General features: G+C 41.1%; 1 protein-coding gene across 5 annotated transcripts in view; it reads right to left on the bottom strand.

The window, feature by feature from the left end:
• Positions 1-12,018, bottom strand: part of mix23 (mitochondrial matrix import factor 23) — a 28,781-nt gene continuing 16,763 nt past the window's right edge. For 2 of the 5 annotated variants that reach the window (XM_077735761.1, XM_077735760.1), the window contains exons 3-5: positions 10,931-11,077; positions 10,803-10,862; positions 391-1,619 (exon numbers count right to left, since the gene is read on the bottom strand). In XM_077735761.1, coding sequence (XP_077591887.1) covers positions 1,488-1,619; positions 10,803-10,862; positions 10,931-11,077 — 339 coding nt within the window. In that variant the 3' untranslated portion in view covers positions 391-1,487. The other 3 variants (XM_077735764.1, XM_077735763.1, XM_077735762.1) reach the window with 3 other exon arrangements.

Raw genomic sequence — 12,018 nt, 5'->3', positions numbered from 1 at the left:
TGCCTGTAGTTAGTTTTCTTTATTGAGTCAAAGATTCCATATTACATTAGAAAAATATGTCAGCAGTGACTAGCCTGTGGTGGCACACTGACTAAAATACATGTTGCACATTAGGATTAGCCTTGAAAACATCTTATTATATCGGTATTGTTTTTGGAGAAAAAAAATCTGCATTTATTGTCAACACATTAAACACACACGGATGGAAGGTTGAGTACATAAAACACAATAACAGCAATAAGAGAACTGAAGGGATTGGGAAACTTCAGAGCAGTCATATTGGAGTCAAGTTTGCAGCAGTTTTCAGCGTTGGTCATTTGGATGGAACTAGACATATTTCACCTTGGGAGGTGAATAGTGAATACTGCACCGTTCATTAAAAACCTGAAATAGATATTGAAAGGTATTTTTGAAAGTATATACAGTGGAGAAAAAAGCATTTATCGACTGCTGCTACTCAGCTTTTCAGTCACCCCCAGAAAACAGATAAGTACAATCATGGGAATCTACACATTATAGTCATACCTCAACATAGGAGTGCCCCGACATAAGAGCAATTTGAGACACGGGTAAAATTTTGAGAAAATATCTATCTGCAGACACGAGACGAATTTTGATATACGAGCATACAGTGGACGCAAGCGTCTGCTCATAAGGACATCATTGGCACTGTCTTTCTGGCCACAACTACCTCGTGTTATGTTTCTAAGAGCACTAGGCGGAGCGTTTCATTTTTTCAGTGCCCCCCCCCTGTTAAGTCAGTGCAGAGCTTGTTCGCTAATACGAGAGGAGTACTACTTCTTAGGCAAGTGGTCCACGTCAACCTATTGTGAGCATGATTTTTGGAATATTTTGATGGGAATCCAGACATTACAGTAATACTTCGACATGCGAGTGCCCCTCGATAGGTTGCATCTGGAAGTCAGGGTGGAGGCGGGGCAAATAGAGCCAACGAAGAAAGATAAAAAATCTAAAACAAAATTTGAATTAAATTTAGTGTAAAGTTAAATTAAATTTATATTTGAATCAGTCTGTATCGTAATCCAGGTTCATTTATGTTTCGGGGGACTTTATCCACGTCACTCGTAAACAAACAAATATATCTAAATTCACTTTGATAAATATGCACAGACACTCAACGTTTAATGTAAATTCACATAAAACTAAATTCTAATTATGTTTTAATCTTTTTTTACCTTAGTTCCACGGGTTGACCCAACCAGGACGTTTTGACGCAGTCTTCAAAACGAATGCATCAATAGTTGTTCGTTTTTGCCATCCCATGAAAATATTTCAATAATGACTCACACAAATGTCATCACTATACGCGTAATCCAAGCTTTAGAATTAGCGTGCCACTTAGCGTGTAACTTGTATGTTTTCTTTCTTGATGTTGTGTCTCTTGAAAGCACGCGAGTTCCCCACATTGAACACCAATAGCGGCTTAATTTTACAGTCAGCGCTGGCATTGGCACACAAAGCCAGAATTAAGCAGTCTTTCGCAGGTTTATGCCCTGGTAACGCCTTTTCTTCTGCCACGATGAATGTCCGCCTGGGCAGCTTTTTCCAAAAAGACCAGTTTCGTCGCAGTTGAACACTTGCTGGGGGATGAAACTTTCCTGGGTGATAATCGAGACAAATGTCTTTATAAATTCCACCGCAGCTTTTGAATTGGACCTTCCCGCTTCCCTGTGTCTGATTTACTGAGTGTGTGGGAAAAAAACGGGTGGGGAATTGCAAAATCCGCCCAGTGCCTGTAGATATATTTTATACACAAAAGAGATGCAAAAAAGACCATTGGAGAAATTGGAGATGCGACCAAGCCAGGTGCCATGGCCACCTGGCTTGGTCGCATCTCCAATTTTTGTTGTTGTATCACGAGCATTTCGTACCACCATCATTTCGTACCACGAGCATTTCGTACCACGAGCATTTCGTACCATGAGCATTTCGTACTACCAGCATTTCGTACCAACAGCATTTCGTACCACCAGCATTTCGTACCACCAGCATTTCGTGCCACATGCATTTCGTGCCACCAGCATTTTGTGCCACCAGCATTTCATGCCACCAGCATTTCGTACCACCAGCATTTCGTACCACCAGCATTTCGTACCACCAGCATTTCTTACCACGACGTGATCGTAGGTCGAGGTACCACTGTAGTTATTTGTTACTTTGTTAATAGATAGTGAATTAAAACAAATAAAAATGTTTTTCCATTCTAATATCCTGTTTTGGGTGTTTTTCCAGAGAGTTGGAACGAATTAATCAGTTTTTAGTCCATTTCTATGGAAATGTTCATTTGAGTTACGAGTAAATCGACACGAGCTCAGTCCCGGAACACATTAAGCTCGTATCTCGAGGTACTACTATATTTGGAAATTCAATAAAATAGTTGAGAATTATTATTATTTTATCTTAAATTATTTATTTTTTAAATTGAGCTGTGTGTGAAACCTGACTTTTATTTTTTATTTTAAAGACATGTTTTGTTTGAAAACCACAATCTTTTCTCTTTTGAAAAACATTTTTTCCAAAACACTTTTTTCCTCTTTTGAGACAAAAGTGATGGAGACGTCTTCGTAATGTTCACTCCAACGTAAAATTCCCCTTTCTTCCATGTTACCAGATCACCTTCTTCCACATGTTTGGTGTGCCTCCCAGGTGGCTCGTGACAAACTGGATCGATACTTTTTATGGTTATCCTTAAGAAATGGATTTCTTCTTGCGACTCTTCCAAAAAGGCCACATTTGTGAAGTGTACAACTGACTCTTTTCCGATGGACAGACTCTCCCACCTCAGCTGTGGATCCCTGCAGTTCATCGAGAGTGATCATGCATCTTCTCCTTGTATGAGGTGGACGTTTAGAGCGACGGTCAGATCTTAGTAGATTTGCAGTAGTCTGATAAATCTTCCATTTCAATTCCTTGAACAGTCCTCCTTGATATGTTAAAGCTTGAGAATTCTTTTTGTACCCAGGTCCAGCTTGAAACGTCTGCACAGCAGTATCTCAGACTCGCCCGGTTCATTCTTTGTTCTTCGTGATGCTCTCTGCACTTCAAACCGAACCTTGAGGCTATCACATAGCATGTGCATTTATACGGAAACATGATTACACAGGTCGATTTTATTGACCATCAACAGTCAACATTGACTGTTATGAGATCCTCACTGAACTTCTGGAGTTTGCTGCTCTAAAAGTAAAGGGGCCGAATAATATTGCACGCCCCACTTTTCAGTTTTGTATTACCGTATTTTCCCGACTATTCGGCACATCGTATTTTTAGCCACAGTGTCAATAACGAGTGCTATTTAAGTATTTTAAACATACAAAAGACGCACCATTCTTTTAGACCAGACATGGGCAAACTACGGCCCGTTAGGCTTTTTAATCTGGCCCGCCGATGTTGTCCAAATGTTTTTTTTCCAAGATGGCGCCGTCACGCGGAAGCCAGTGGCAGTAGTTCTGTCCACTCTTATTTGTTTTTCGTGTTTTCAAGCCCCTCTATCTTTTTTTAAATTACATTTGAATATTCCTTAATACCTTGTTTTTTACTTTACTTTGTACTTTATACATTTTACTTTAATGATGAGTGATGAGTATGTTAATACTTATTCCCTTTTTCTGTTTATGTTTCATATGTACTGTTAACGGATGCAGTTTTTATATGTATCGTATCTTGTGCTGACCCGGCCCATCTGTCAAATTTTTAAAGTCAATGTGGCCCCCAGGCCGAAAAGTTTGCCCACCCGTTTTAGACGCTGCCAGGCATGGCATATATATAGTATTTATGGATGAATTTTGACCCGTAATAGCGCTGGCCACAGGTAGCAGCCCCAGACGCCAGACTGCCTGTTTCCTGGGGCAAGCCTCACTCGCCGCCAAAGCTCTGGCTGATGCTGGAGTTTTCGGTGCGCCCTCTGTTTTTCTGTGGTATATTTGTTTCTTCGTTGATGCTTAGAATCAACCATTTCAGCGCAGACTCGGTGGCAAACGTTTTGTGTTTTAAATTGTATTTATTTATAAATAGCGAAAAAAATATGCAAAGCAGTGAATTCACAATAAGGGAAGCTGCGATATTTGAGGGAAGATTATCAAGTGTGCAAAATATTTTCTATTCATGCAGTAGTGCAGTGTAAGGAGGAAGCTAAAGTTAGCACACGAGCAGATGCACATAAAAACATCGAAACCAGTTCAAATTCTCATCTCATTTAATTTTCTTAACTGCTTTATCCTCTTTAGGGTCGCGAGGGGTACTGGAGCCAAACCCAGCTGTCTCTGGTCCAGAGGCAGGGGACACCCTGAATTGGTGGCCAGCCGATCACAGGGCACAAGGAGACGGACAACAAAGCACACTCACACCCATACCTAGCGGCAATTTAGAGTGTCCAATGAGCCTACCATGCATGTTTTTGGAATGTGGGATGATACCGGAGAACTCAGAGGAAGCCCACACAGGCCCGGGAGAACAAGCTAACTCCACAAAGATGGACATGACCTGGACCCCAGAGCTGTTAGGCCGACACGCTAACCGGTCACGCCACCGGGCCGCCCCCACTTCAAATTATGAATTCAAAACAACTTAACGTTAAATAGGACTCCAAAGGAGTAACAGTCTCTCCCTCTCAGCTTGGAAGAGCGACTCTGCATATTCTCCACCTCGGCACAGTCTGCTGAAGTTCCCCATCTTGTGGATGACTTCCTGTGTGTGGTTCCAGTTTTTGTCCAACTTTACAACGTCTTTTTGAGTCCGATTTAGCTACCGTAACCAAAATCGCGCTGTTTAAGCGGCAGCCGCCGGCCGCGGTAGCTGCGTCCACAATTGCTCGTTTTGTGTTTTTTCCGCTTTTATGTCTCAATCTTTTGATGATTCCATTTACTTTGATTTGCTTTCTACTTTGTGCTCTTGCTTTGCTGTTCTGTCATATCACCCTCTTGTTACTGCCACAATGTAATTTCCCGAATATGGGATGAATAAAGTTGTCAAATCCAATCATAGTTCAGTACAGAGAGCCATGCCAAAGAGTCCTAGCGTTTAATGCTTCCTTTTCCTTCAATAGTGTAACGATGCTGTTAGGTTTATTAGTCTTACATTATTATACATTGCCGACAATGGAGAACGCTTTACTTTACTTAGCTTATTAATATTAGAAAAGTAATTATAGTACATCCGCTTGCAACAAAGTAAATGCTTTGCTCCTTAGTTAGACCAAACAATGGGGAGGTCGAATCCTCTTGGACTGCTGGAATGTGGGGAACCTTTGGCTCGACATGACCTTCAGAGAGAGCCGAGACGTCTATTGAAACTATGGTCCTTGACTATTTGATGTTCACTCCTGTTTCCCATCCCTCCTTTGAGAGCTAAGATGTCCATTGTAACTAGGGCTAATTAAACAAGGAAAAGATGCGTGAGACGCCAGAATGAACCTGAAAGGGTCGATTCTCTTTTGCAAGAAAACCCAGAAGATTGTCATGTTTGTCTCTTTATTTGTGCGTGCATTTGGGAATGCCTATGGGTGGACCTATCATATGTTATTAAGTAGGTTACGGCTGGCCTGTATCCCCTTGCAATATCAGTCACGCGCACAGCACTTTTCAAGTTCCAGTCACGCACATCACCTGTGGAAAAAGACTGTGTCGAGCCAATTCCACCTTTATTTGGATTTTAGTCGCCAATGAAAATGCCTCGTAAGTCTCCTGGCCTCGAATGAGCTCAAGAAAAACGAGTTGATTTGAATATACAGTGGGTCCTCGCTACTTTGCAGTTCACCCACCGCGGATTCAGAGCTTGGCATTTTTTTTCCCAGGAAAACCAAAAAAAATTAAAGATATTAAATTAAAATTATAAATGACATCATTTTACAAGATTTGGAAACAAAATATTCAATTAGAATTAGTAATTGCATCATTTTACAAACTTTTAAAACACAAAGAAGCATCACGGGCATAAACGCAAGCTGATTGGCCAGCTGAATACTCTTGTATGCATCAACATAACACCTGCATTCTGATGTGGAATAAAACACCTGAATGAACAGCATATTAGCTTGGTGGTGCTTTTGTGCACGTGTTATACTTTTATTTAAGCATTTTTGAAGGGGCACCCCTACTCTGCGGAAATTTACTTATCGCGGGTGGTCCCGGTCCCCATTAACCGCGATAACCGAGGGATTACTGTACACGCATAAGGGTGTAGCACGCTAATGTGGCATGAATCAATCTACCATACTTTTTAATCAAGAAAAAAATCGAACATTTGGAAGATGGCCACAATTTAGTTTTTTTAAGATGGCGCCGTCAGGCGTCACCATTGGCAGTAGCTCTGTCCGCTCTTATCTGTTTTTTTGTGTTTTACAGCCTTTCTATCTTTTTTTAAATTACATTTTAAAAATTTCTTAATACATTCTTTTTTACTATACTTTGTACTTGATATTTTTTACTTTAATATTTTCATAAATTTCTTTTTTCTATTAGCTTGGATTCTTTCTGCTAGTTATTTTTGGAACCATTCAGCCATGTCTCCGCTGTCATGCACATGGGATCAGCTGTGAATAATACGCAGCAGAAACCTTGATGCCGCTGGAAATCTGGAGATTGACAAAAGAGAGAAAAAAAAGAGAAGTGATGCTTCAGACAATTCAGTCTATTTATTATGATGGGAAAAGTGAAATCCCTCCCCGATAAGATGAAAGAGTTGCTTTCGCTTACAAGGACGGAAGAGTGTTTTTTGTATTCTGTTAGTTTTGATCCATCAGCTCCAGAATACTGAAGGACTCTGCAGATATGCTTGGCAGAGTGATTCTCCATTTTTTTCAAACTCAGACTCAGTCTGCAGAATTTCCCCACCTTGTGGAAGACTTCCTGTGTGTGGTTACAGTTTTATGTAGCTCTACAATGTCTTTTTCTTCTGCTTTTTTCTGCTAACCAAGACCGCCCTGCTCAAGTGGCAGCCGGTATAAAAAGTCACATCCTGGCAAGGTAAATTGTAAAAATATTGCACAATCTAAGATATTGCACATTGTTATTGCACACCCCAATGTTATTGCACAGAATGGATTGTGTGTCGTGTTAATGCAAGTTCAGAGTCCTGATGACTGTGGGAAAAAAACTGTCCCTAAGTCTATTTGTCCGTGCTTTGTAAGACCTGCAGTGTCTGCCAGAAGGCAGCAGCTGGAACAGGTTGTGACCAGGGTGGTATGGATCCCTAACAATGCTTTGCTGACGTAGCGAGCGCTGGCAATGTGATCCAGTGAGGGCACAGAGCAGCCAATGATCTTCTGGGCGATGTTGATCACTCTAAATGGCTTTTCTGTCTGCTGTCGTGCTTCCAGCTTACAACACTGTAATGCATTATGCCAGGATGTTCTCCACAGTGGCTTTATAGAAGGTTACCAGAACCTTAGTGTCCAAGTCGTTCCTATGGAGCACGCTCAGGAAATGGTATCGTTTCTGGGCCTTTTTCACCACTGCCATGGTGTTGGTAAATCTTGAGAGCTTGTCCGTGACGTGAAACCCCAGGAATTTGAAGGAGCAGACCCTCTTTATGCATACTCCATTTATGAAGAGTGGGGCCAGATCTGTGCTGCGTTTGCAAAAGTCCATGAATATTTCTTTACCTTTTGTGGTGTTTAGCGTGAGATTGTTCACCAAACACCACAAAGAGTTTGTTGACCTCTTCTCCTGGAGCCGTTCAGCTGGGCCTTCTCTGTGATGCGCGCGGGAACAGCTGTGAACAGTGGACGATAGTGCCAGGAGAAGAGGCGACGCTCCAAACCGACCATTCCATCATTGTTATGGGAGCGTGACATAATTCCCCGGTCAGATGGAGGAGCTGTCGGTGTTTGCAGGACTGTAACGGGAGAGTTGTGTGCTTGTGTGCTTTGAAGCTCCCCACCGGCCTCTCCGATGCTGCTGATTGGGTGATAGGACATCTTAAGAGAATCTAGGCAAGGAAGATGATCCCCTCCAGACTACGGAGGGACTGAGCGGATCAGTTAGAAGAGTGATTCTGCATATTTAACCCTAGACAGTCTTCAGAAGGTCTCCACCTTGTGGACTTCCAGTGTGTGGCTCCAGTTTTTTTTTTTTACCAAGGTCTACAATGTCTTCTGTGTCTGTGATTGTTATTGTCTTTCTACTGCAACCTAGGAAATTCCCCAAATACTAGATGAAATAAAGTTCTAATCTAATCTCCTTTTCCAAGGACACTGAACCGCCTTATACTGACTAGGGGGGCACTGGAGCCACTCACAGGGCACAAGGTAAGCCATGTACACTCACACCCATACCTAGGGGCAATTTAGTGTCCAATCAGCCTACCATGCATGTTTTTGGAATATAGGAAGAAACGGGAGTACCTGGAGGAAACCCACACAGGCCTAGGGAGAACATGCAAACTCCACACAGATGGACTTGACCTGGATTTGACCCCAGAGCTGCGAGGCTAATGCGCTAACCACTCGTTCCACCCATGGCCGGTCTACTTGCCGAAAGACATTTAGCCGACTGACATCTGGCCGACAGCCAACTCGCCGAAGGGACATCTGGCCGAACGTAGAATTAGCCGAACGACTAATTGGCCGACCGACTATCTAGCCGAAGAACATTTAGCCGACGCGCTCGCCCCGCCCCTGGTCGTGTGTGTGTACAAGTTTTTCAACCTCGGCGGCGCGGGCCATATACGGCCCGTTACTGATAACATCTCTTTAGAAAAACAAGTTACAGATAACAACATTCATTTAGAATAACAAGTTACAGATAACAACATTCATTTAGATTAACAAGTTACAGATAACAACATTCATTTAGAATAACAAGGGCATTTATTTACGGCCAAACAAAGTAGTCATAACAGTATGAACTATAATGACAAAAGAACATATGTAGTTATAACAGTAGATACTGTAATTTGCACCAGCATAGAAAACATTGAGATTGATATTTGAATTAAGGTTCTCAGCAAATTATTAGGAATATATATTTCCCTAAAATGAAAAATTATTCAAAATTAAAATTGTGTTCTTATTTGAATCGGCAGAACACTTCCACTTAATGGACAAATAATTTTACTGCAATTGGATTGATGTTCTAAATGAATGTTTTTCTAAATGAATGTTGTTATCAGTAACAGGCCGTATATGGCCCGCGAGCCGAGGTTGAAAAACATGAACACACACACGACCGATGGCGAGCGCGTTGGCTAAATGTTCTTCGGCTAGATAGTCGGTCGGCAATTTAGTCGTTCGGCTAATTCTACGTTCGGCCAGATGCCCCCTTCGGCGAGTTGGCCGTCGGGCAGATGCCAGTCGGCTAAAGTATACCGTGCGCTGTTCCACCAGGTCGCCTCATAAGAAAATTTCAATTTCTGTAATTAAAAAGCATCAGGTTCTCATCAAGATAGACTTTGTTTTCCTCAAAATGAATAATTTCATATTTTGCATTTACAAAGACAGGCATATTAACTTCCTTATGATATTGACCCTGATAATGTGCTTTTGATTCATGCAGTATCTCAGAAATACCATTTGTGAAGATTTTTCTTAAGATTTTCCCTTCAAAGTAACACATTTGTACTATTAAAACCATGAATACGGAGATGAAAATTAGTAATCAGCTGGGCGTTTTTTATGCAAAAAAATTGTAAAATAAAAAAAATTCAGGGCAATTTTCAGGATGCGGCTTGTACACGCGGGTGCTTATATGTGAGTGAATACGGCAGTGGCGGACCGTCAGGGCCTTCAAGGCCTTCTCTGCTGGCCTAAGAAATATCTGAATCATATAATATATTTTGTCCATCAATACTTATTAAATAATTCCAAATTGTATGTTAGCTTCCTTTCTTTGGTTTCCCCCCTGGTTGCACTGCTTCCAGATGTCTGTTTGCATATTTAAGCATTTAACCAATCACATTTCAGCCATTATTTGTTGCCAGGGTCTGAAATCTGCCTTAAAACCTTCACAGTCAGTTTTGCGGGCTCTGCTGCATTAAACAAGCGTTGATAAGACTTGCTTTAACAATCAGATTTCGAGTTGGAAACACCCCAATGGATTGTCGCAAGCATAGGGATACGTCATTGCCTTCTCGCTGGCGTATGGATACGTCATCGCTTTCACCAACTTTGATTGGCTGGTGATAGATAGAATAGGCGGGCCAAAGCTACAGAATTGTATCTGCAGCGAGCTGCACAAGCAAATATGTTGTTTTGTTGATTTAAAGCCATTTTCAAGACGGACTTTTCAAGAGAAAAAAAAGCTGGACATCATTAAGAAAGGTCGGACAACGCCAAAGCAAGCAAATCTGTCACAACCGACAACGAACATTTTCAGCACTAAATCGAATAGAAACGTGTGCCAGAAATACAACAGAACAGGTTCGACTTTCAGCGTAAGCTTCAACGATATAAAAGAAGGAATAAAGAAAGGAGGATGGATATTGTCAAAAAGGATTTTTGGTGAGTAAAATATGGCTGTATTCCTAAATAATATTATAATTGTATGAGGTTATTATTGATTATTTTTTGTGTCGTTGGATTGAAGGCGTCGCTAGAAAATGCATGGACCGCCGCTGGAATATGTTATGTGTATGTGTATATATGTGCATGTTTGTAGGCTGGTACAATAAAAGCTATCGAACAAGAACAACTGAGGACAATACAAAAAACGTTGTTCCTCATTTTAGAATGACACCGGAAATGTTATCCTATGTGTATCTCTGGTTATTGTGTACATTTTCAAGAAAGATTGTAATATCGCACAGCACGACAGTGTTACTTTAAAATAGTAGTTTTCATTTGATACCTTTAGACTTCTATCGTTGACCACTTCCTCGACGCTGAGCTCAGACTGCATGAGCTTTAGCTGGAGAAAAAAGAATGACTTAATAGATGCTTAACAGGACTTGTGGTAGAATAACAGGAAAAAAGTACTTTGGTCTGCTCCTTCCTGAGCTGCTTGATGAGAACCATGTTGGCACCATCCTTTGCTCTTCTTTCTCGCAATTGCCCCACCACCTCGGATGTGTGCGTGATGCATGACTTGATCGCTTTGTCCCGGTTTAGATGTGCCTCCATCATCTATATTGGCAAGAGATTTACATATGAGCCGTTCTGAATTGTACCCTACTGTGAACAATAACCAGTCCTGCAAGGGGTTTTTTCCTTCCCCTAACTTGCCACTTAGATGGTTAAAGATACACAAACTGTCTACAGATAAAATTATTTTCAAGCGACGACACATCGTAATTGGAAGACTAATACTTTTATTAATAGTAGCAATGACCATGACATGTAAACATATATGTATATTTATAATTTAGCACTATTAGCAAATTTTATTGTCAAAGAATTGTTCACTCAAACAAACTGTTTTATTTGAATGAGTTAGAAAAGAATTATCCAGTCAAAACCAGTGACTTTGAGATCTTACTTAAAGTTCAGATAGGCCCAGTTCTAAGAGATAGGTAGGGACACTCAGTCGTGGCCGGTCTACTTGCCGAAAGACTTATAGGCGACTGACGTCTGGCCGAGAGCCAACTTGCTGAGAGGGCCTCTGGCCGAACGTACAATTAGCTGAACGACTAATTAGCCAACCGACTAGCCAGCCGAAGGACGTTGTGCCGACGCGCTCACTCCACCCCCGGTCATGTGTGTGTACATGTTTTTCAACCTCGGCCTGCGGGCCATACACGGCCCGTTACAGATAACAAGATTCATTTAGAATAACAAGGGCATTTATTCACGGTCAAACCCACGCAGAACAGTATGTGACAGAAGAAAAAAAGTAGTTATAACAGTAAATACTATAATGACAGAAGAAAAAAAGTGGTGATAACAGTAGGTACTGAAAATGTACACCAGCATAGAAAACATTGAGATCAATCTTTGAATTAAGGATATCAGCAAATCATTTGGAATATATATTTCCTAAAATAATGGGAAATTATTCAAAATTAAAATATATTTAACAGGTATATATTTCTGCATATCTTGAACTCCAAAGAGTTAATAATTAAACA

Source organism: Stigmatopora nigra, chromosome 16 (genome assembly GCF_051989575.1).
Source record: "Stigmatopora nigra isolate UIUO_SnigA chromosome 16, RoL_Snig_1.1, whole genome shotgun sequence".
NCBI lineage: Eukaryota > Metazoa > Chordata > Actinopteri > Syngnathiformes > Syngnathidae > Stigmatopora > Stigmatopora nigra.
This window is presented reverse-complemented; position numbering and strand designations above follow the sequence as displayed.